Here is a 26,404-nt window from a genome sequence, read left to right as displayed (position 1 = left end):
CTTGGATCCCAGGAAGAAACAAAGGGAAAACCAAAGCCAACAAGTTAGTTTCCAGAAAAGTAGAAAACAAAAGATTCATTTACTTGCTCAACAAGTACTTTTACTCAAGTGTCTACCATGTGCAAGATACCATGTTAGGCAGTGGGAATACACTATATGATCCATGTTCTCAAGAAGCAGGAGAAGAGAAACATTTAAACACATTTTTACTAAAAGTCTATTATATACTATAGTATAGGATATATTGGGTAGTCATGTAAACATACAGCAAGGTATCCTAATCAGTCAAGGATGGTTAGGGAAGATGGCACAACGGATTAATCTTCCCAAATTACCATCCCAGGACACTCTACTGCTCAAAACATCAGTGGGATGCATGGGCCTGAACACAAAAGAAAAAAATCTTATATTGTTAGACTGATGATGCCCGAGTCCTTCCAAAATCTAGCCTCAGTTTACTTTCCAACTTGACCTCCCACAAAATTCCCATCCCAACCTAACAGTTCAAATATGATCAGTTCATTTGGAGGAAAGAATGTGCTATATGTGTTACCCTCAAAAAAGAAAAAGGTTAACCCAGTTTATTCCAATCTGAGGAATACAGAACTAATCAAATAAGCACAAAGATTTAAGTATAAGGGTTTTGATTACAGAAATAAACACTCTTTAAGGTCCCTAATAACAGTAATATAACTAAAATATAATTATAGCAGCTACCATCCATTAGGTGCTTTCTGTATGACTCTGCTGAGAGTTTAACGCTGAGCGCCGAATAATTGATGCTTTTGAACTGTGGTGTTGGAGAAGACTCTTGAGAGTCCTTTGGACTGCAAGGAGATCCAACCAGTCCATTCTGAAGGGGAGTTCTGTGGAGGGAATGATCCTAAAGCTGAAACTCCAGTACTTTGGCCACCTCATTCAAAGAGTTGACTCATTGGAAAAGACTCTGATGCTGGGAGGGATTGGGGGCAGGAGGGGAAGGGGACGACAAGGGATGAGATGGCTGGATGGCATCACTGACTCGATGGATGTGAGTCTGAGTGAACTCCGGGAGTTGCTGAGGGACAGGGAGGCGTGGCATGCTGCAATTCATGGGGTCGCAAAGAGTCGGACACGACTGAGCGACTGATCTGATCTGATCCATTATTTCAGTCATTCCTCACCCCTACTTTACTAAGTAGTGAAGCATTATTTTCATTTTTGCCTAACTGAAAACTGGCTCAGAAAAGTAACATCTAAGTATTCTACACATAGTAACTGACAAAGTGTAACTTCAAATTAAAAACTGACTTAGGGGGACTTCTCTGGTGGGCCAGTGGATAAGACTCCAAGCTCCCAATGCAGGCGACCCAGGTTCAATCCCTGCCACAATGAAGACCTGATGCAGCCAAATAAATAAATAAAAATATCTTAAAAAAAATATGACTGAGGAACATAACTCTTAACCATATTAAATTGATACTACACATGTGACATTTTAATGGCTGAATAATATGCAGCCATTAAAAATTATAGTTCAAAGATATATTACTCAAATATGAAAATATTCATAATACAAGGTAAGTTTTTTAAAATACATAGTTTATAGAACATCCTCAACCTGATAAAAGTCATCCATTCATATTCATGGATCAGAAGATAATATTTTTAAATTGATCTACAGATTCAGTACAATCCCTACCAAAATTCCAGATTCTTTTTTTGCAGAAATTAACAAACTGACCTAAAAGTCATATGGAAATACAATGGACCTAGAATAACTGAAACAATCTCTGAAAAGAACAACAAAGTTGGAAGACACACTTGTCAGTTTTAAAGCTTACTATAAAGCTACAGTAAACAAAGCAGTATGGTACTGGCATAAAAACAGACACATAAATCAATGAGATAGAACTGAAATATCAGAAATAAACTCTCATATTTATGGTCAGTTGACTTAAACAAGGCTGTCAAGACAATTCAATGGGAAAAAAAACCAGGCTTTTCAACAAACAGTGCTGGGATAACTGGACGTCTACATGCAAAAGGATGAACATGGGGCCCTTCCTCAAAGCACATATAAAAATTAACTCAAAATAGATCAAAGGCCCAAAGGTAAAAGTTAAAACTGTTAGGTTCTTAGAAGAAAACATTGGTATAATCCTTCCTGACTTTGAATTGGTGAATGACTTCTTAGATATGACATCAAAAGCACAAACAACCAAAGAAAAAAGCAGATAAACTAGACTTCATAAAAACAAAAAAACTTTTGTATCAAAGGTCATCATCAAGAAAGTGAAAAGAAAACCCCAAAAAATGGGAGAAAATATTTGCAAATCATGTATCTGTTAAGGGATTTGTATCTAGATTATACAAATAATTCTTACAACTCAATTATAAAAAGACAACTCAAAGACAGGCAAAGGTCTAAATGGACATTTCTCCAAAGAAATACAAATGACCAAGAGTCACATGAAAGACATGCAACATCATTAGTTACCAGAAAAATGCAAATCAAAATTACAATGAAGTAATATCTCACACTATTAAGGCTATAACCAAAAGACAGATAAAAACAAGTGTTGGTGAAGATGTGAAGAAACTGGAACTCTCGTACCCTGCAAGTGGAAATGTAAAGTGGTACGGCCACTTTGGAAAACAATCTAGCAGGAGCTTCCCTGGTGGCTCAGTGGTGAAGACTCCTGCCAGTGCAGGAGACATGGGTTCAATCCCTGATCTGGGAAGATCCCACTTGCTGCAGAGCAACTAAGCCCATGCACCACAACTATGCAGCCTGCCCTCTAGAGCCCAGGAGATGCACATATCACAGCTACTGAAGCCCGTGCCCTGTAGAGCCTGCAACAGGAGAAGCCACCATAATGAGAAGCCCAGGCTCCGCAACTGTGCTCTCCACAACGAGAGAAAAGCCCACACAGCAATAAAGACCCAGCACAGCCAAGAATAAATTAAACTTCTTTAAAAATCTATCAATTGCCATATAACCTTGCAATTCCACTAAGTATATACTTAAGAGAAATGAAAACGTATGTTACACAAAACTTGAACATAAATGTTTATAAAAGCTTTATTCATAATAGATGAAAAGTGGAAATGGCCTAATATCATCAATTTATGACTGGATAAACAAAATATGGTATATTTACACAATGGAATACTATTCCATTGTATTATGGAATCACAGATGGATCTCAAAAACATTATACTAAATGAAAGAAGCCGGTCACAAAAGACCATATAAAGCAGAATTCCATTTATGTGGAATGTCCAAAATAGGCAAATCTATACAGACAGAAAGATTAGTGGATGCCTAGAGCTAATGGAGAGGAAGAGTTGTAGGAAAATGAGAAGAAAATGCTAATGGGTACATAGCTTGTTTTTGAAACTGAAATGTTGAAATATTTGAAAATATTCTGAAATTGATTATGTATTTGCACAACTATTAGTAACTTAAAAACCACTGAATTGGGTACACTTCAAATGGGTGAACTGAATCGTATGTGAATTATATATCAATAAAGTTATCACAAAAATTAGTTTACAAAACTATAAATATAAAACTGAAATAAATACATCAAAATATTAACAGTCGTTAACTCTGGGTAAATTGCTATTGGTTATTTTATATGGTATGACCTGCCTCTTGAGAAATCTGTATGCAGGTCAGGAAGCAACAGTTAGAACTGGACATGGAACAGTGGACTGGTTCCAAATAGGAAAAGGAATATGTCAAGGCTGTATATTATCACCCTGCTTATTTAACTTATATGCTAAGTACATCATGAGAAACGCTGGGCTGGATGAAGCACAAGCTGGAATCAAGATTGCCGGGAGAAATATCAATAACCTCAGATATGCAGATGACACCACCCTTATGGCAGAAAGTAAAGAAGGACTAAAGAGCCTCTTGATGGAAGTGAAAGAGGAGAGTGAAAAAGTTGGCTTAAAATTCAACATTCAGAAAACTAAGATTATGGCATCCGGTCCCATCACTTCATGGGAAATAGATGGGGAAACAACGGAAACAGTGACAGACTTTATTTTTGGGGGCTCCAAAATCAGTGCAGATGGTGACTGCAGCCATGAAATTAAAAGACACTTGCTCATTGGAAGGAAAGTTATGACCAACCTAGACAGCATATTAAAAAGCAGAGACATTACTTTGCAACAAAGGTCCATCTAGTCAAAGCTATGGTTTTTCCAGTGGTCATGTATGGATGTGAGAGTTGGACTATAAAGAAAGCTGAGCGCTGAAGAATTGATGCTTTTGAACTGTGGTGTTGGAGAAGACTCTTGAGCGTCCCTTAGACTGCAAGGAGATCCAACCAGTCCATTCTAAAGGAAATCAGTCCTGAATATTCATTGGAAGGACTGATGTTGAAGATAAAATTCCAATACTTTGGCCACCTGATGCGAAGAACTGACTCATTGGAAAAGACCCTGATGCTGGGAAAGATTGAAGGCGGGGTTATAAGGGGATGACAGAGGATAAGATGGTTGGATGGCATCACCGACTCAATGGACATGAGTTTGAGTAAACTCTGGGAGTTGGTGATAGACAGGGAGGCCTGGCATGCTGCAGTCCATGGGGTCGCAAAGAGTCGGACATGACTGAGCAACTGAACTGAACTAAACTGATCTTATATGAATAAATCTAATTTTCTATATACCATGTGATTTCTAGAATTAAAAGTTATTTAAAATTACATATTTTACAGTTTACAAAGTGCTTTCACATGGACACATTTGATATTGTAATAACTGAGTAAAGTGGACAACAAAGATATTATTTATAAGATGAGAAAACAGACTTCACAAAAGTTAAATGGTTGGCCCAATGTAACAGAGGCTGTGAGCTACCAACCATGAAATTTGTTCTTCTTTTCTTCCATGTTAATAAACCTTTTATTTTTACCTGGGCATAGGACCATCTGTAGCAAAGGTCATATACCTCTGTCTGCAGCCAGAGGTAGCTAGAACACATAAGAAAAGTTTAGAGGAAGTAATTCTTCAAATTCAACTTCTGCCTCATAGAATTTTGCATTTTCTGTCTTACTTCCTGTGTTGTAAGTATGAATTCTTCCTGCTTTTTCTACTCTTCACTGTACCATCTTTCTAAGTGTCTATAATTCATCACCCAGATGAAACAAGCTACCCTTTGACCTCAGTTGGTAAGTTTCAAAATAATCTATTTATTTTACAAAAGAAAATGAATGAAAGTTGGGTAACTGTCAGAGACGAGACATGAACTCTCTGAGCACATAATTTTTTTTTTTTTTTTGAGCACATAATTTTTAGAAGTCATTTTAACAGAACAAACCTAAGGAAGTAATATATGAACATTTAGAATACTGAATTAATCATTCTAAAAATTTTTTTCCAATTGATAAAATATGTTCACAAACAAAAACATTTTTTCACCCCCACAAATTTTTCCTTTTCAGAGAAAACTTCACCTGATCTCTATAATTCCTATTAGCAAGCATAAAAAGACTGTTCTAGTCAGCTGCTCTTCTATTGGGAAGTACATGTGCCTAATAGTTAATTACCTGGGCTTTGGAACTAGAGTGCAAATCCCAACTTTTCATTTGCTAACTGTGTGACATTACACAAGCTATCTAAACTTTCTGCTCCTCAGTTTTCTCATCTTATAATGCAGGTAATAATAATGCCTACTTCATAAAGTTGTTGTGAGGATTCAAATGAGATAAATAGGATCAAAAGAACTCAGAATAATGGCAGTATGCCTGGAAACACAGCTTGCAAGGGTCAGAGTCAGGATTCAGACCCAGGAAATGTAGCTCCAAGAGCCTATGCCCTTATCCAGCATAATACACTATCTTTCAGCTTTATATACAAATTCTAAATATGTTATCTCGCCTGATACTGAAAGCAGTTATGTGATGGGAACAAGGAAAATCATCTCCATTTAAAGAAAAACAACAGAGAGGTTATATATATCAAGCCAGTGACAAAACTACAACTGTACTCAGGTGATCTGAGATCTCCTCCAAAAACTATACTGCCATCTGTGATTCCCCAAATTCCAGGATTTTTAGCTAACACAGAAGTATTGAGAGATCAGTAATTTTAATTTTATTATTATTATTTTTGGCTGCATCAAGGCATGAGTTCCCCAACCAGGGATTGAACCTCGGCTATGGTGAAAAGTGAAAGCACCTTCTAATCACTAGGATTTCCAGGGAATTCCCTTTATTTTAAAACAGACAACAGCAGCACAGGACAACAAAGAAAGGATAAAGCAGAAGCTGAAATTCGGTGTCTAAACAATTCATCTCTTGAAAATTCCTGCTCAGGGAGATTTTTCCCTTCACCAATTAGGCACACTCCAGGCAAGGCAAAAACAAAGCTCCTACTAGAAAAAAAGCAGGAGGGAGAGGAGGTCAAGTCTGATTTCGTTTGGATCATAAGGTAACCCACACAGTTCAAAGACTAAATTTCAGACAAGACTGAGCGACTTCACTTTCACTTTTCACTTTCATGCATTGGAGAAGGAAATGGCAACCCACTCCAGTGTTCTTGCCTGGAGAATCCCAGGGACGGGGGATCCTGGTGGCTGCCGTCTATGGGGTCACACAGAGTCGGACACAACTGAAGTGACTTAGCAGCAGCAAGCTGCTCTTTATATATGACTCCAAAGCCAGTTTCTTTTATAATTTCTGTTACTCCATAGTTATTTATGACAGTATGTCTACCCTACTAGATCATGATGCTCTTCAAGTTCAAGGAACATATTAACCCTTTTTGTATATCCTTAGCACCTAGAACACTCCCTGATATTTACCTGTTAAAAGAGAAAGAGTTTAAATTCGAATAGTGGTAAAGAGATTTGCCCAGAGTCACACTATTTGTAAGAAGTGGGGCAAAAATGTAACCCTAGATCTTCTTATTATGAAGTCTAAACCTTTTCCACTATAATATGTGAGAGACATGGGTTCAATCTCTGGGTCAGGAAGATCCCCTGGAGAAGGAAATGACAATCTTCTCTAGTATTCTTGCCTGGAGAATCCAACAGACAGAGGAGCCTGGTGATCTACCATCCATAGGGTGGCAAAGAGTCTGACACCACTGAAGTGACACCACACACGCACCCACGCACACCACGTGCTCAGTTGCTACAGTCTGTCCAACTCTTTGAGACCCCATGGATGGTAGCCTACCAGGCTCTTTTGTTCATGGGATTATCCCGCAAGAATACTGGAGTGGGTAGCCATTTCCTCCTCCAGGGATCTTCCCCACTCAGTGATCAAACCTGAGTCTCCCGCAGCCCCAGCATTGGCAGGTGGTTTCTTTACCACTGAGCCACCTGGGAAGCCCATACTGTACCATACCTCAGAACAATTATTAGTTTGGCACTGACATAAATGCCAAAAAACAACTTGGGGACCAGCTGGTTTTTACAGTGACTCACACAAGTGGTGATAATGCTGTGGATTACGGCAGAAGCAAAAAAAAATGGGGGGAAAAAATCCAAAGTGAAAAACAATTTGAAGAATTGACAAGATGCAGTAAGTGACCAAACAGCAAACAGGTGCTGATTTCTGAATTCCCAGTACCTAGCATAATGCCTGGAAAATCCCATGAACAGAGGAGCCTGGTGGGCTGCAGTCCATGGGGTCGCACAGAGTCGGACACAACTGAGCGACTTCACTTTCACTTTTCATTTTCATGCATTGGAGAAGGAAATTGCAACCCACTCCAGTGTTCTTGCCTGGAGAATCCCAGGGACAGCAGAGCCTGGTGGGCTGTCATCTTTGGGGTCGCAGAGTCGGACACGACTGAAGCGACTTAGCAGCAGCAGCAGCATAATGCCTGGCACTCTCCTAGATACCTGAGTGTTCTCTGGATTGACCAGCATTCCTACAGAATCCTTTTGACATATATTTGGCCCTCACAGCAGACTTGTGGAGCTGGTGTAATAGACGCTACTTTGTATATGAGGATACTGGAGATCAGAAAGAACAATGCACCCAAGTTCATCGAGTTAAAAATGTAGCAGAATTAGGCCTTGAACCAACATATTTAATTCTTTTTTTTTTTTGATGATTTATAAAAATTGACCATTTATTTGAAAAAAAAAAAGTTACAAATTTTAGCATCATCAATAACTAAGAGTGGAAATCAACTCCACAGGCCCACAGCTTTGGTAATAACTAAAAAGGTAAACAAGGATCTGCTGCTGCTGCTGCTGCTAAGTCGCTTCAGTCGTGTCCGACTCTGTGCGACCCCATAGACAGCAACCCACCAGGCTCCTCTGTCCCTGGGATTCTCCAGGCAAGAACACTGGAGTGGGTTGCCATTTCCTTCTCCAACAACATATTTAGTTCTAATTTTTCCTATTCCATAGAGTGCTGTCAGATGAAGGAGGGAAAAGGGTGGAAGACAGAGAAGCTGAGGTTTTAAAATAAAACAAACTCCAAGATTTAAAGTAGTCATTAACCAAATGTGTGTGTGTGTCTGTGTGTGCGTAGAAATAGCACAGATAAGCACACAAGATAAAATGCTAACATTTGGAGGATTTGGGTGAATGTCTATACGAGAATTCATGTTATTTCTGCAACTTTCTGTAAGTCTGAAATTGTCCTCAGAAAGTTAGAAAATAAAAAATGAAATAGGAATTAATATTCCCATGATCTCACTAACAAGACTGAAAAGAAGACAAGGCAAAGACTTATTTCTTCAAGGGAATTTGTTACGGCTGTGAAAAGTCTGTCTGCTTAGGCAAGTACAGAAAAGGAACTAAAAATGCTTCTGTGAAAGAACTGAGCTGAATATACAGATTTAAATATCACCCCCTACTGGTGACAGCTGAGTCACAGAAGAGATAAATTCTCAGAGGAGTGATCAGACAGGATAACTAAGCCCTGTAATTAACTATCACATGTACAGCAGGCAGAATGACGTGGTCCCTCAACACTGGCTGAAAAAACACCCTATGGAAAACAGGAAAAATAACACCAGTCTGAAAGAACAGCACAGCTCTTTAATTTTTTTTGTTAACATGGTGTTTTCTGGAACTGGATAAAATCCTGACATTGTGAATCATTCAAATCAAGTATATCCAGATTGGTCCTCTCAAATACTGCTGCTCAAAGTATAAATTGTCACAATTTCTCTGGATATAAAAGACTTAATTGCAATCTCAAAAACACCCAGTCCCTGGATCCAGGACCTCATCTAAGAATTTACCAGGAACAAAAAAGAAAAAAATTAAAAAAAAAGGTGGGGAGGGATAACCAGAGATATTAACAAAGGAATTTACACAGAGAGACTTATTCACAGTTTTTCTAACCTCCCCGCTAAAATACATATACAAATTCTAAAATAGGGGGGAAATGGCAAGCAAATTATGGTATATCAACTATATAGATAATTTCATAATAATATGTTTATGAATAACTCTTTTTTAGAACCCAGTCTTTAAAGTATCTTTTTCACATTTTATTCTGAAATGATGAAACAAAGAAAAGTTATTCAATTTCAGTTATGTATATGTGTGAGAAGGATACAATGTCAAAACTATTTTTATTTTTTGTCTCTACACTTCATTTCTGGAAAAAAAGTTTACTTAGATATGTGTTATGTGAATTCTTAAATGAATTTCTCCAGTAGTAGAGTAATAATTTTTGTTCAGAATTCAAGTTTTCTTGAGCTATAATCAAATACCTTTGAGTTTGCTTGGGCTAAGTTTTTCTGTTTTTGTTTTTTTTTTTTCAAACTTCAAACTTTTTACTTTCTATTTGGATATAGCCAATTAAAGAGCTAAGGGACATACATATACATGTATCCATTCTTCCCCCAACCCCCTTCCCATCCAGGCTGGCACATAACACAGAGTTTCATGTGCTACACAGTAGATCCTTGTTGGTTAAAGACAGTAAAATGCTAAGAATAAAGTTAATCTAAGCTAAACAAAAACTGTATATGCAGCAAGAGCTCAACTAAACATCTATACAGGCATAGGATTAGGATTCCCTTGTGGCTCGGCTGGTAAAGAATCAGCCTGCAATGCAGGAGACCTGGGTTTGATCCCTGGGTTGCGAAGATCCCCTGGAGAAGGGAACGGCTAGCCACTCCAGTATTCTGACCTGGAGAATTCCATGGACTGTAATGTCCATGGGTCACAAAGAGTCGGACACGACTGAGCAAATTTCAGAAGATTATATAGCTACTTCTAAACTAAACAATATGTTATAGTAAACCTATAGAGAAGAGCAAGGGAAAGATTTAAAATTAAAAAGGACGGTGGGGGTGGGTGGAAGTAGCATAGAAGAGTGGGGCACGCAGAGGAAAAACTGGCAGTGGTTATTCTCTATTTCTTACGTTCGATGCTGGTTTTTAGACGTTTGTTTACTATGTTTCATGGCTTACATAAATGTTTTCTATGGTCTTCTAAATGTATCAAATTATCATTTTTTAAAAAATAAGATTCATTTTTATTTATTTATTTGACTGGACTGGGTTTTAGTTGCAGCATGTGGGATCTAGTTCCCTGACCAGGGATCAAACCTGGTCCCCTGCTCTGGGAGCACAGAGTCTTAGTCACTGGACCATGAGGGAAGTCCCTAAAAGTATCCGTTATTAAAAATAAGAGAAAAAAAAGCAAAAACTTGTGAAAATGTTGAAAAAAAAGAACTGTGTTCACATTTGTGCTTTTCAAATACTTCAAAATAACCAAAAATCAGTGTATATTTTATCAATATAGTCATACTTTTCAATATATGTATTCAAACTAGTAAGAACAGACCTTTTATATTAGACTTTATAATAGACCTTTTACATTTAATTATACATATAATTAAAATTATATTAATTATGAATAAAAATATACATGCTGTGCTGTGCTTAGTCGCTCAGTCATGTTCGACTCTTTGAGACCTCATGGACTGCAGCCCACCAGGCTCCTCTGTCCATAGGGGATTCTCCAGGCAAGAATACTAGAGCAGGTTGCCATGGCCTCCTCCAGGGGATCTTCCCAACCCAGATCAAATCCAGGTCTCCTGAATTGCAGGTGGTTTCTTTACCAACTGAGCCACCAGGGAAGCCCACGAATACTGGAGTAGGTAACCTATCCCTTCTCCAGGGGATCTTCTGGACCCTGGAATCAAACCGGGGCCTCCTGCATTGCAGGCAGATTCTTTACCAGCTGAGCTACCAGGGAAACCCATATACATGTACACACACACATTTTTATTTTTCCTAAATTGGTCATAATGTAACTTCTCACCACTGCTCCTACACCCTTTCCCTATGCAGTCTTACATTTCTGAGGTTTTACCATCTAACAGTGATGGACTGGGTTGAAAAGGGCATCTTGAGAAGGGTTTCAGGGGAAAGGCAGGGGGACGGTTATGATGTATATAAAGGGAAGTAAATAGGAAATAAAAAAGAAATTTTAAGAAATATATCTGTGAACTCTATTTCAGCTGTCCAAACATTTTGCAAATAAAGACTCTTGAGTTATTACTAAATGACTTTTTGGCTGAAGGATTATATTCCATAGATTATGACACTGCTCTGAGGCTAAACAACATGGATCATAGCTTAGTTATACATAAACAATTAAAGAATTTTTCCTGCTATTAAAGCTAGTTAGACAAACATGTATCTTCTCTTCTGCTCCTGTCTTTAGATGCCACAAAGTAGAATCTTGAAGGAACAACAAAAGAAAAGAACAACAAAAATAAAGAACAACTGGACTGAAAGGAGGTTAAGAGAGGTCTTGAGATGATACCTCAGGGAGACACAGTTCAGTCGCTCAGTCATGTCTGACTCTTTGCGACCCCATGAGCCGCAGCACGCCAGGCCTCCCTGGAGACACAGAAGGCTTTCAAATGAGGAAAAGGAAAAAAAAGTAATAATGACACTAACAGCTCATGCTACAAGAGCCAAGATGTAGGTCCACACCTTCATCATTAAACAGCTGTCTAACTCTTCGATTTATAACGTCTTTTCAGTAGTCCAGTGGTTAACAATCTACCTTGCAACGCACAGGACACCAGTCAATCCCTATTCTGGGACGATCCCACATGCTGCAGGGCAACCAAATCCATGTGCCACAACTACCAAGCTTGCGCTCTAGAGCCCATGAGCCGCAATTACTGAGCCCCTGAGCACCTAGAGCCCGTGCTCTGCAACAAGAGAAGCCACTGCAAAGAAAAGCCCGCATGCTGCAACCAGAGAGTGACCCCTGCTCACCAAGACTAGACAAAGCCTGTGTGCAACAACGAAGACCCAGTGCAATCAAAAATAATTTTAAATAAATATTAAGTCTTTTGAAAACAATCATTATTATGATTCTATAAAGTAAGGAGAAAGAGATTATCTTTGTTGAAGAAGCTGAGGTTCAGAGAAGAAATGTCACCAGTGGTAGTCAGTCATGCCTACCTTTCTCAATACATGCTGTCCTCTCTCCTGAGAATACCCTTCTCTTCCTCTCATCTATCAAATTCCTACCAACACTACAAGAGCCAGGACACATGTCCACTGCTCCCTGAAGCTGTTCCTCATATCCCAAAATACAACTGATACAATCACATGACATTCTCTATACAGTTCTATTACAATCATCCACTGTATAATTTTTACTTGTTTAGATGGCCGTCTCCCTCTCAAGACTACAAATTCAAGGAAAGTTAGTAGTTCTCAAATGCTTTTTGTCTAAGATCCACATAAGTGGGGCAAAAAAACCTCATAGCCTATCCATCCCTCCTGGTTCCCAAGTTCCAACGCAAAACCATATTAACAATATCACTACAAGGGAATTTTACCGACATTTGCTTCACCAAGAAAAATGGATGTTTCCTATTCAAGTTACAAAACACTGTCAAAGTCTAAATCTGGAAACTTTTATGTCAAAAGTTCTTTTAGTACAAATATATATATAACCACACACTAGATTAAGTCAATGATAATTTACAATTAAGATACAAAACTAGTAACAATAAAAAAAAATACCATCATCTCAATACAACAATGCTGAAGCACTGAGTACAAATCTCCTTTCCAAATTACGGGAATTACAATAAGCTACATTTGTACATATGTAGTAGGAGATTTGCAACACTTCTAAGTATCATACAGAAGAACAGACTTCTTCCTAAGGAGTCTTTGAGGAAATCACATGCTGATACTCATTAGCTCTTCCTAATCTTCTCATGGCTTTCTTTTAATCTTCCTAATTTTTAAAAATTTTCTTCCTTATATTCTCCATTCTTGACATATTTAGTCATCTATGCAATATTCAGCTAGAGGCATACTCAGTCACTTTCCCATGACTTAGTTACATAATTTGTTGGTTGGTTTGTTTTCTATATGTAAAAGCTTCACTCTGTTACTATGTCACCAGGGTCAGGGCAAAGAAGCATTTCAGCTTTCTGAGCAGTGGTCAGAAAGCTTTCTGAGCATTTCTAGCAAGTGGGGAGGTGGGGGACGCTGGGGATTGACTACATATCGCAACTGTAGTCTACTGCTGGAGGAGACTGGGGCTTCCACTGTTGCTGGAGTGATAAAAAATGAAGTCCTCATCGATCAGGCATCCTTTACACTTAGGGCCTAAAGTTCCAAAAAATGCATCAGATAACTTATTTGTTGAATGAATTAGTAAGTTACTAGATGACATCTCAGAATTAATATGTTTCTCAAGAAACTACTTCAGGAAACATCTGATACAAAAAAATAGTAAGACTGCCTTAATTCCTCAAGACAGACCTTGTGGGTTTCAAAACTATTAAATAATGAGGTCTCTCTTTTGATTAATTAATTAAAAGGAAAAATATACTTTATGGATGATACCAGGAACAGTATCTAACAGTAAAAAAAAAAAAATTCATATCCTTTATTATCATTTGATATCTATAATAACCTTATGAAGTAAAAGGAAAAATATTAGAAATTTCATTTCACAGTTAAGGAAGCTGAGGCACAAAAATGAAATGATGTTTCCAGAGACCCTGTGCTTAACAGGAAGAATACTTGACCTTGATTTGAATTCAGTGGTGTTACTGCAAATTATTTAGCTTTTCTGATCCTCTGTCCTATCCTTTGCAGAATGGGGATAATATTAGTACTTATCTCATGGTGCTATTGTCAGGATGAAGTGAGAAACTGTTTTTAAAGCCCCCAGCACAATGTCTGGCAGAGTAATTACTCAGTAAATGTTCCCTTCCTACTTAATACCATGATCTTGCATAAGTTATATAAGTTCAAGTTTCAGGCACATAAGGCAGAAAGTTCATGACTGTAAATTCTCGACAGAGACTATTCCCATCCAGAGACCATGTCAAGACAAGTAAGCTCCTTTGTTTCCCTACACCATGAGGCAGATATTTTTTAGTCTACATTTTCACCAATGGCGTGATGTTAGGTGTTAGGGTCCTGGCTTTATGCAGTTGTCTTGGTTATGATTCATGAATCAGATTCAAGATCTTACCTCCTACCTGAAAAGTTCCTAGGACTAATAGATCCTCCAATAGAAGGCAAAGGCTCTGATACTGTTTTTTTCCGCATCCCCGGATGATTTTTTCCTAAAGATTGGACCAATAACCAGGTGACTACAAAGATCACAAACTTGACAATTTCAGTATTAGAAATAAATGTTTTACTGACGTCTCTCTGAGGGACTATGTAACAAATACTGTGGTGAAAAGTGTGGGTTTGGAAGTCAGCCTGCCTGGATTAAAATGCCAGCTCTACCACTTACAAAACGATGTAACTTTAGGCATGAGTACTTAATCTCCCTGTACCTCAGTTTCCTGATCTATAAAAGCACACAATAACAGTACCTACATCACAGGATTGTTGCCATAAATAAATTTTAGGTGTAAGACACTTAGAACAGTGACTCAGTTCAGTTCAGTTGCTCAGTTGTGTCAGATTCTCTGCGACCCCATGAACCACAGCACGCCAGGCCTCCCTGTCCATCACCAACTCCCAGAGTCCACCCAAACCCATGACCATTGTGTCGGTGATGCCATCCAGCCATCTCATCCTGTCGTCCCCTTCTCCTCCTGCCCTCAATCCCTCCCAGCATCAGGGTCTTTTCAAATGAGTCAGCTTTCCGCATGAGGTGGCCAAAGTATTGGAGTTTCAGCTTTAGTATCAGTCCTTCCAATGAACACCCAGGACTGATCTCCTTTAGGATGGACTGGATGGATCTCCTTGCAGTCCAAGGAACTTTTCAAGAGTCTTCTCCAACACTACAGTTCAAAAGCATCAAGTTCTGGCATATATTAAATGCTCAGTGTGTGTGTGTGTTAGTCAATCAGTCGTGTCCAATTCTATGTGATCCCATGTAGCCTGCCAGGATCCTATGTCCATGAAATGCTCCAGGCAAGAATACTGGTGGGCTGCCATTTCCTTCTCCAGGGGATCTTCTCGACCCAGGGATTGAACCTGGGTCTCCCACACTGCAGGCAGATTCTTTACCATCTGAGCCACCAAGGGAGCCATAAATGCTCAATAATTGTTAGCTATTACTATACAATGTAAACTCCATAAAACGAACACTATTTTTGTTCACTACTATATTCCCAGAGCCAACAAGAATGTCTAACAGATAGGCACTAAATGTTTATTGAATGAGTAAATGAACAGTCAACACAAATTTATTGTTAGGTGTGTTTAAAGTATTTATTTGCCCCTAGAGAAAGAGACCATATGTTCAGAGAGAAATATTAAGTCCCAAGTCTAGCAATAAAATTAAACAATGGGATTGAAAAGCAGACAGTGTCATTGGACTTCATGGATATAAGACACTTCAAGATACTGAAACAATCTTTGACTCCTTGTTTTAGTAGTACTCCATGGGATATCTCTTTTTAGTTTATGGAGTTTTCCCCTCCTTGCGGTAGTAGTAAAGGTACAGGTATATTATACTCAAGGGTACAGATATTTTCAATTATTTGGCATGGACTGAGGGGAGTTATTTTCTTTTTTAAAAAATACCAACTAGGGAATTCCCTGGCAGTCCAGTGGTTAGGACTCCATGCTTCCACTGCAAGGGACATGGGTTCGATCCCTGGTCACACACCGTGCAGTATGGCCAGAAAAAAAACAAGCAAAAATGACCAACTACTCTTCAGAGATCCCTAGACACCAAATAAAGTTGCAGGTATGACCAACCTAGACAGCATATTAAAAAGCAGAGACATTACTTTGTCAACAAAGGTCCGTCTAGTCAAGGCTATGATTTTTCCAGTGGTCATGTATGGATGTGAGAGTTGGACTATAAACAAAGCTGAGCACCGAAGAATGGATGCTTTTGAACTGTGGTGTTGGAGAAGACTCTTGAGAGTCCCTTGGACTGCAAGGAGATCCAACCAGTCCATCCTAAAGGAAATCAGTCCTGAATAGTCATCAGAAGGACTGATGTTGAAGCTGAAACTCCAATACTTTGGCCACCTGATGCGAAGAGCTAACTCATTTGAAAAGACCCTGATGCTGGGAAAGATTGAGGACAGGAGGGGAAGGGGACGACAGGGGATGGGATGGTTGGATGGCATCACCGATTCAATGGACATGAGTTTGGGTAAACTCCAGGAGTTGATGATGGACAGGGAGGCCTGGCGTGCTGCGGTTCACTGGGTCGCAAAGAGTCAGACACGACTGAGCGACTGAGCTGAAATGAACTAAAGGCAACCTTCTTGCATGTATCACTTCAAGGCTTGGCCAGTGTGGCAAAGGGCTCTGTGTTAAAGGGCAAGAAGCTAGATTTCTATCTACAAAAGATCAAGGCTTGCAAAGGTAAATAAATCCCCTTCTCTTCCGTCTTAGCTCATGTAATAAAGCTATTCCATGAAACAATACAAAAATTCAGATCAGCAGTCACTTAGCAGACGAGCAGATCATAGCAATCACTAACTCAAAGAGATACTTTAGCATTATTTTCCTCTTAACTACTAGCATTAGTTTTGAAATATAATATGGTAAACAGAGAAGCTGGGTTAATAATGGAAAGAGCACTGGGCTTGCAGTCAGTCCCAGCTCTGCTATTTAGTAGCTGTGTGACCTTAGGTAAAAAAATTAACTTCTCAGTTTTCTTGTCTGCTAAACCTCTATCTTGACTACCTCACAAAATGGCACTGAGGAATAAATGGGATGTGTATGAAAATGCCTTTAAAATACTAACATACTATGGAAATATTAACATAATTGAAAGAAGGGTTTCCGCTGTGAAAAGTTGTATAGTATATTAATGGAGGTAAGAGCTCAGGTTCACCCGAAATTAAAACCTATTAAAGCAGTCTGCCACTACAGGTAATAGAATGTACCTACTTTACTAAAATATTTACCTTTAACATGCTAGAATCTTACTACAGTTTTTAACAGGTGTAAAAGGTCAGAGAGAGAGGATTTAATACAACCTTTTCACCTTAGAGATTTAAAATTGGAGGCACATCAAGATGAAATGACTTGCCAAAGGTTACAAGGCCTATGGAAAGAAAATAACTGATATTACATAACCAAGAGCACTGAAACTTTTTTTAAAATGCCCTTAGAAAAGGAGACTATGACATTGAACATGCATTAAGATGCTTTTGAGAGCTAAGCAAAGTGTTCACACAAGGGAGAACTGGAGATCGGAAAAAAGAAAAAAAATCTTTATATAGAGTTAACAAAATATTTAATTTAACCACCTCTCTACATTTACAAGTAACTGATTCTTTACTATCTGTATTTAAATATTCTATTCTTTTGAAAGGGTACCTCCACAAATTATAGACAAATAATTTGCAAATGTTTATACAAAGGGATAGTGCTTTGCAATTCATCTCAAAATCATCTGGCTTCTTCCCCAGCTCTTCCTGATGAACTCTCAAAAGAAATGTTTATCCCGGGTGAAAACTACTACTTATGCTAGTAAGAGAAACTATCTGATCCAAAATTTCTTACCCATCAAAACTCTTTTTCCCTCCTCAGAGGACCTGTACAAAGTGTTCATCTATTTCCCCCTTTTTCATGACTCACATCTCAGTAAACATTCACCTTATGCAATTCTCTACAGAGTACTCACATTCTTTCAGTCTCAGGAATTATGCCAACTGTTTAAGACATGAAGCTGAAAAAAACACAATACTGTACTTACCCACAGAACGCTCATAATCTGGAGAGACAGCCAGCCTCACTAAAAATACTAACACCATACAGTAATTTCCATACCCAAAGCACATATAATGTACAAGGAAGGCATAGGAAGAGGAGAGCCCAAGGCTACCTGAGGGCAAATGAAGGCTTCACAGAGGAGGGCTTAAAGGGAACCTGAAAGTTAGTCAAGCAGACAGCGTTCCAGGCTAAAGGAAGAGTCTAAGCAAAACTAAAGGCATGATAAACAGTATGTGTGCTCAGTATGCCTGAACATAAAATGCAAGGACTTTTTCTCATGAAATGATTAGTGCATTAAAGAATTAGACCTTAAGAATCCTCGTATACGGCGCAGAACTATTTGCTGGACTCCCACTATGTGATTTACGCTGCCAAGTACACAGGATACAGATATTTGTAGACCCACTGCTGGCCACAGGTACAGTTGCTACCTGTGTTGTGCAGTACAATCTGAGTGGCCGCAGCAGCCCTGTAAGACCACTGTAAACCAGTGGGCCCTAAACTCTAGTTTCTTATGTGGAATGAAGAATCCACAAATTCACATGCATACCAAGGATGCTCTGTACACAATAATATCTTGAAATGTACACTTTCAATGCCCAACAGATGCTACTAGAATAATGATTCCCACCAGCCTCTGGGGCTTTTCCCCCTAATTACTGTGTTCTAAAAGTATATTCCTGTCATGTGTCTCAAGCTTTTCAACATGAAAAAGGTATCTAAATGCTAAAGACAGAATGCCACCAACATCTGACACTCTACAAATGCTCTGCAGAAAGTGATTTGGCAAGACAGATCAAGAACCATAAGATTATACACACTCTTTGACCGATTTTCTCTCAATATTAAATTACTCTTAAAATGGAAACAATAGTACAAATATTTTAAATGCATGAATTCAGTTTAGATTCTGAAAATCTGAGTCCAGGGAAGGTGTTTGAAATAGCACAGACTTAGGGGTCAGACAAACCTGTGCTTGAATCCTGTTCAGTCACTTATTTGGTATATGACCATAATTGCCTGATTTCTCTAAGTCTCAGTTTTCTTAACTGTGCCATGAGAAAACATCACAACCGCATGGAATTGTGAAGATTAATTAGTACATCATCTGATACTGTGTGCTCACTAAATGTGTGAGATCATGCTCTCTAAATAAATGTCCCAGCATTCAAGAACTTTGTCTTAACATTTTCCTCTATTAATTACTAGCATTAAAAATATCTTTTATTCCACCTCAAATAATGACTATTTCTGCTATTTATTCATTGTGTGTTTTTAAGGGTTAGCTTTAGAATCTATGAAAAAAGTAGTGTTCCAGCCAAAATTTCCTAATTCAAGGATGACTCAATCATTAAATTCAACATTGATATTTTGCTTTGCATTTTTTTAAGTTTTATTTAATTGAAGTATAGTTGATTTACAGTGGTGTACCAATCTCTGCCGTACAGCAAGGTGACTCAGTTATACACAAATAGACACTGATTTGTGTATTTTTTTTTACCATATCATAAAAAAATTACTTAAAATATTCTCCTTTGAAAATAGAATAGTTTGAAAGTATCCAAAAATTGATCTACTGAACATGTGTGAATTAGTGGAAATTAGGAAACTGGCTCATCATATTACAGACACTCAATTGTTACACACTGAACAACACAGGAATTTTAAATTATTTTTATTCTTATAATGAATTGTTGGTAAAAGAAAGACAGGAAACCTAAGTTGTGATGACAAAATAGGAGTAAATGAGTGCATTTATCTTATCAGGACTCTTAAATGGTACATCAAGATATTTCAGTATTTTTAAGTATTAAAAAAAGAAATGTGATGATAATTCTATCCAATTTGGATTTTCAATATTAGAAGTAAACTAACCATACTTCCTGATGGCTCAGATGGTAAAGAATCCGTCTACAATGTGGAAGACCCAGGTTCGATCCCTGGGTCAGGCAGATCCCCTGGAGAAGGAAATGGCAATCTATCCCAGTATTCTTGCCGGGAGAATCTCATGGATAGAGGAGCCTGGAGAGCTACAGTCCATGGGGTTGCAAAGAGTCGGACACAACTAAGTGACTAGCATTACTGCAATATCCATACTTCCAATGTTTTATTTGTGGAGACAAGCTTGTAAGCAGCAGCCTGGAAGCATTCTTTTTATTTTGTCATTTAGAAAAAAAATAGAAAAATTAGAAAAACCTACTAATTTTTACTTATCCACCGCTCAGAGTAATGAAAATCAAAACAAAAATAAGCAAATAGGACCTAATTAAACTTAAAAGCTTTTGCACAACCAAGGAAACCAAAAGCAAAACAAAATAACTGACAAAGGATTAACCTCCAAAATATACAAAGAGCTCATGCAGCTCAATATTAAAAAAAAAAAATCAAACAATCTAATCAAAAAACAGATGGAAGATCTAAACATACACGTCTCCAAACAAGACACACAGATGGCCAAAAAGCACATGAAAAGATGTTCAACATCGCTAATTATTAGAGAAATGGAAATCAAAACCACGATGAGGTTATCATCTCACACCAATCAGAAGAGCCATCATCAAAAAATCTACAAACAGTAAACGGTGGAAAGGGTGTGGAGAAAAGAAAAACCCTCCTACACTGTTGGTGGGAATGTAAATTGGTACAGTCATAGAAAACAGACTGGAGGTTCCTTAAAAAACTAAAAATAGTGTTGCCATATAACCCAACAATCTCACTCTTTGGCATATATCTGGAGAAAACTATAATTCAAAAAGGTACACGCACCACAATGTTCACTGCAGCGCTGTTTACAATAGCCAGAACATGGAAGCAACCTAAGTGTCCATGGACAGATGAATAAAGAAGATATTTTTATATCTTTATATGTACAATACACATACAATATGTATTATACATATACAAAGCAATATTACTCAACCATAAAAAAATAACTAAATAATGCCATTTGCAGCAACCTGGCTGGACCTAGAGATTGTCATACTGAGTGAAATAAGCCAGACAGAGAAGGACAAATTTCATATGATAGTGCTCAAGTAATCTTAAAAAATGGTATACATGAACTTCTTTATAAAACAGAAATAGAGTCACAGATACTGAGAACAATCTGATGGTTGCCATCAGGGAAAGGGAGAGGAGTAAATTAGGAGATTAGGATTGACATATGCACTGCTGCTGCTAAATCGCTTCAGTCGTGTCTGACTCTGTGCGACCCCACAGACGGCAGCCCACCAGGCTCCCCCGTCCCTGGGATTTTCCAGGCAAGAACACTGGAGTGGGTTGCCATTTCCTTCTCCAATGACATATGCACACTACTATAAAAAAAAGTTAACTAATAAGGACCTACTGTATAACACAGGGAACTATATAGGAAAGGAATCTAAAGAAGAGTGGATATATGTGTATGTATAACTTTGCTGTACAGCAGAAACTAACAATATTGTAAATCAACTATAGTCAAATAAAAATTAATTTTTAAAAAAAGACCTACTGATTGTTAAAGTACAAAAAAGCAAGAATTCCTAATTTAAGGTTAAAAGTCAGTTCTTATGTATTTTTTAAAATTAATTAATTTTTATTTTTGATTATGTGGGTCTTTGTTGCTGCAAGGGCTTTTATTTTTCTCTAGTTGCAGCAAGCAGGGGCTACTCTCTAGTTGCCAGTGCGTAGGCGTCTCATTGCCGTGGCTTCTCTTGCGCAGAGCACAGGCTCTAGGGCCTGTGGGCTTCGGTGTTCCAGCTTCCCGGCTTTGGAGCACAGCCGTAACAGTTGTGGTGCACGGGCTTAGCTGCTCTGCGGCATGTGGGATCTTCCAGGACCAGGGAATGAACCCGTCGGCAGGCTTTTCCCCACATACAACATGCCTCCTTCGTTTCAGCTTCTGTGCTCAAGTCAGTCCCTTTGCCAAGAAGCTTTCCTTCTCAAACTCTTATCCAATAAACCCTCAAAAGGTAAAACTCCAACTGAAATGGTCTTTCTCACCAAGGTCTACCTGACTTTCTGATCCTTCCCAAAGTCAGCCATCCATTCAACAAACATTTATTAAGCACATGTTATACATCAGGAGCTATTTAGGTGTTAAAGACACAATATGAGACACAAAATAGGTCTTATACACAGTCATGTTCAGTAAATAGCAGCTATTAATGCTGCTGCCTAACCATATCATTTGAAATAGTTCCACACACAAATATATTTAATTTTATACCTTACTCTGATTTATTTCTTCTTAGCATTTACAACTATTCTCATAATATATTTGTTTATTGTCTTTTTTTTTTAAACCACTTTAACCACAATGCCTAGAACATCACCTGGCCCTTAGAAGCTAGTCAAGTCACTTCTGTATCAATGATTTTTATAGTCTGAAGGCAGAGACAGATATTAACTGAAAAATCATAGCAAGAAATATAAAATTACAAATGATGTGTATTCTATCAAAGAGACTTACATAACTCAAGTGTGTGACTTCACAGTGTTTTTGTTTTGTTTTGATGAGTAGGCAGGGGAGTTGGGGTTTCCCTGACTTTCTTGAGCTGAGAACTCCAGGATATGCAGTTAAGCAGGCAAGAGACAGTACTAGGTCATTTACATATGCTATTCCTTCTAAACAGGTTTTCTGCAACACAACTCAACTCCTGTCATTCAGTCCCTTAGGTTTCTCCTAAAAGTAAGACCCTCTGGGAAGCCATCCCTAACTTTCCCATATCATGATCCTGCCACTTTTCCTTTTTTAGCACTCTTCACATTTATAATTACGCTTTTTGCTTGATGCTATACTGTCCACAGACAAAACAAACAAAAAAGCAGACCACATCCATTTTATTACTTGCAATATCCTCAATGTCACCAGTCAATGGCAGTCCAAAAACTGTTAAATGAATAAAAAGGACTACATCTTAAACCAGTGGTTCTCAAAAATATAGCTTATAGATCAGGAACACCAGCATGACATGGTACTTGTTAGAAATGCAAACTCTCAGGTCCTACTCCAGACCTAATAAATCAAACTCTAGAAGTGGCAGACCACAAGCCCTCCAGGTAATTCTGATTCATGATAAATTTTGAGAACCCATCTTAGACACATCAACTATTCAAAACACAACCTAACAATGAACATTTTGAAAAATGTCAAACACAAAGCTTTATAATAATATTTGATTCTATTTATTGAGTGCCTGTTACACCTATTACACAAGGAAATTTTTTTTAAATAGCCTCTACAAATAATTTTTAGCTCAAAACAAGCTAAACTTTTGCCTTCTCTTCTACTCTCCCATACATAAATACTTTTACACTGTGTGTATGTATTTTAATAAGGAAAAATCCAGTTAGTTGGAGACAAAGTTTAAACCATAACCACGTCTAATACATCTAATTCTAGTCTCATTCCTGCATTCTTCATGCCACATAAAAGTAATCCTACTACCTACAATACATCCTCATTATGTGAATCCTATTCACATTCACAACATTCTTCCCCTACCCAAAATGATCTATATGAACCCTATTCACTTTTCAAGCCCAGCTCAAATGGAACACTTGGATCCTAAACCCCCAAAAAGGAGTTTATCACTTCTCTCTCTGTACTCATACATTCACTCTCTGTGGGAAAGCTAACATTTTCAAAAATCTAGCCACTTGGTGTATTTGTTGGGACCAGCTCTTTATTCTGAAAAGGTCCCATCTTAATAAATTTCCTTTCTGCACCAAAAATAAGAATCTCAAACTCACTCTTTCTGAGTAGTCCACTAGTTTTCTCAAATTTCAGTTCAAGATCACATTTGTCAGATAGGAAAAATGAGACCATAAAGTGAAATCATTTCAAGCACCTACTTGGCCTGGGCACTGGGAATAACAGGAGTAAGGCAGAGTAACTGTGTAGAACTCACATTTCAGGGGAAGAAACAGATTAACATACAATAGCTGTGTGATGGGTTGTGAATGTGAAGGGTTGTTGTGCAGGCAGACACTGGAGAATGACCACCTAAAAATGCAGAGTCAGTGAGTTAGAGAAAGTTCACAAATTAAGTAACTTTGAACCACTCTTCAAAAAACAGGGAAAAAAACAGAAACTGACTATCCTCCTAGGAGAACATAATTACCAGGACTTTGTTTTTATTAGAATGTCTTATTCCTCCCAGAGACCAAAATTTAGATTGCTGTATATGCTGGAGCAACGGATTAATCAAATGAACTGCAAACCATGTGTAACCCAACTCAATGAAAGACCCACTGAAGCTTCAAACAGGAAGGAGAGAGAAAATCTGCAAATGTAAGGCTCTCCCAACTAAAAGCAGAGAGGGTAAAATAAATGAAGATAATAGAGGTACTAAGGAGACTGTCACAAACTGACTGCCAAGCTGATTTTCCATCTCCAGATGCCCTGGTCTCAGTCTCCAAACAAAAACAAACCATTTGTTCTGAGTAACAAAAAAGCCTGTAAATAAATATTTTTTATTTTCCCAAACTATACTTCCACATTAAAAGATGCTCAAAATAAATACTCGATTTAAAACATTTTAAGTTACTTCTATCAAAAAGCTAGATATCTCATAAGGCCATAGTATGCATGTCGGCCCGCATCCCACGTCTCACTCCGCCGCTCCAAACACATTATCACTCAGTTTTTGCAAAGACATTAGGTAATCAGGCTTGCAAGCTCTCTCCAATCTACTCCCTTCCCTCGACAAAGAAGAAAAGGAAGAAGAAAGCCTCCGGCTCCCTATCTGCCCGCCCAACAGCTCCTGGGAAGCAACCGCCCTCAAATTGTTCCTGCTTAGACCCTTGAATCCCGTAGAAGGAAATGGGGACAGCTGTGAGAGCGCGGAAGAGAGGACATCCAATAAGGGGGAAAGGAAATGTGGATGGTGGAGGACGAAGGGGAGAAAGGATACGGAGAGGAGATAAAATGATGAAAGGGGCGAGTAGCGAAAAAAAGGAGCAGGAGCAAAAAAGAGGGAGGAAACCGAAGGAAGGTGTAGAGATCCCAAAAGAGAGAACAAGGCAAAACCATAGAGGAGAAAAGGAAGGTCGGATTAAAGGACGAGGAGGGGGAGGCAAAGGGGAACGCTAAAGAGGCTGTCACTGGGGGGTGATTTAAAAAAAGGGGGAATGGCACCGAGTGGAGAGAGATGCAGGGGGGGTTGGGGGGGGGGGGTGTTACCCCAGCAGGTGGCCGGGGCACAAGGGAAAGAAGGAGCGGATCAGTCAGGGGTAGGTAACAAGAAAGGGAGGTAAAGGCAGGAGCAGACGGGGCATCAGAGTTGGGGAGGGCAGGCCCGCGGGGGCCAGGGTGGCGGGCGGCCGCGGGTCAGGCAGGCCTCGCTCTCTCACCATGGCTGCGCCGGCCTGGTCCTCGGGCATGCAGCCTCTGTCCTGGGTTCCGCGGCGGGCCGGGCCTAAGCCCGCCCCCAGGCTGAGCCTGCGCGGGGGCTCCAGGAGGCTCCGACGAGCGGCGGCTCCGGGCTGGGCCCAGGCCTCGGCCTCCTGGCCTCAGAAGCTGGAAGTGCAGCAGCCGCAGCCGCAGCCCAACCCGGAGCTCAGACTCCGCCCCCAAGGCCCCGCCCTCGCCCGCGAGCCCACGATTGGCCCCGCCTCCGCTCTCACTGCGCAGTCTCGGCGGAGGAGACCCGACAAAAGCTCCTGCACAGCTTTGGTTCTGTGGCTTTTCGTTCTCCCAGGCTTTTAAGGGAGCTGTACTTGCTCAAATAACCAGAGCTTTAAAAATAAAACTCCTGTTAGGAGACTAGAGCAGTCACTCGTTTCGGTAACCTACAGATCGCTGTGCTTCTGGTTCATTGTCATTAATTACCATTATCATAATTCTTGATCATTTCAGTTACTTTAGATTATACCTCCAATGCCCTAACTTCTCATGGTTCTCTCCACTAGGGTCCACCCTTGCCTCAGCTTTTCATTTCCCTGCTCATACTTTTGTTCTTATTTCCAATAACTGTAGCTCAGTTCAGTTCTGTCGCTCAGTCCTGTCCCACTCTTGGCGACCCCGTGAACTGCAGCACGCTAGGCCTCCAGGAGTTTACTCAAACTCATGTCCGTTGAGTCCACGATCGCATCCAACCATCTCATCCTCCCGCCTTCAATCTTTCCCAGCATCAGGGTCTTTTCAAATGAGTCAGCTCTTCGCTTCAGGTGGCCAAAGTATTGGAGTTTCAGCTTCAGCATCAGTCTTTCCAATGACTATTCAGGACTGATTTCCTTTAGGATGGACTGGTTGGATCTCCTTGTAGTCCAAGGGACATTCAAGAGTCTTGTCCAACACCAC

The 26,404-nt window shown here is 39.2% G+C and overlaps 1 protein-coding gene across 3 annotated transcripts in view; it reads right to left on the bottom strand.

Moving 5' to 3' along the window:
- ZYG11B (zyg-11 family member B, cell cycle regulator) overlaps nucleotides 1-25,616 on the bottom strand; it is a 74,570-nt gene extending 48,954 nt beyond the window's left edge. For 2 of the 3 annotated variants that reach the window (XM_086388767.1, XM_086388762.1), the window contains exons 1-2: nucleotides 25,456-25,616; nucleotides 24,012-24,106 (exon numbers count right to left, since the gene is read on the bottom strand). Coding sequence is in view for 1 of the 3 variants with exons in the window: in XM_086388756.1 (XP_086244882.1) it covers nucleotides 25,456-25,485 (30 nt within the window). In the remaining 2 variants the exon portion in view is untranslated. The remainder of the gene's footprint in view (nucleotides 1-24,011; nucleotides 24,107-25,455) is intronic. The other variant, XM_086388756.1, reaches the window with a different exon arrangement.
- Between the last annotated feature and the right edge of the window lie 788 nt (nucleotides 25,617-26,404).

The sequence above is a fragment of the Bos grunniens genome, chromosome 3 (assembly GCF_055505025.1).
Source record: "Bos grunniens cultivar Pamir isolate PY7600 chromosome 3, Bosgru_T2T1.0, whole genome shotgun sequence".
NCBI classification, from domain to species: Eukaryota; Metazoa; Chordata; class Mammalia; order Artiodactyla; family Bovidae; genus Bos; species Bos grunniens.
Note: the sequence above shows the minus strand (reverse complement) of the source record. Positions and strands in the feature narration are given on the sequence as shown.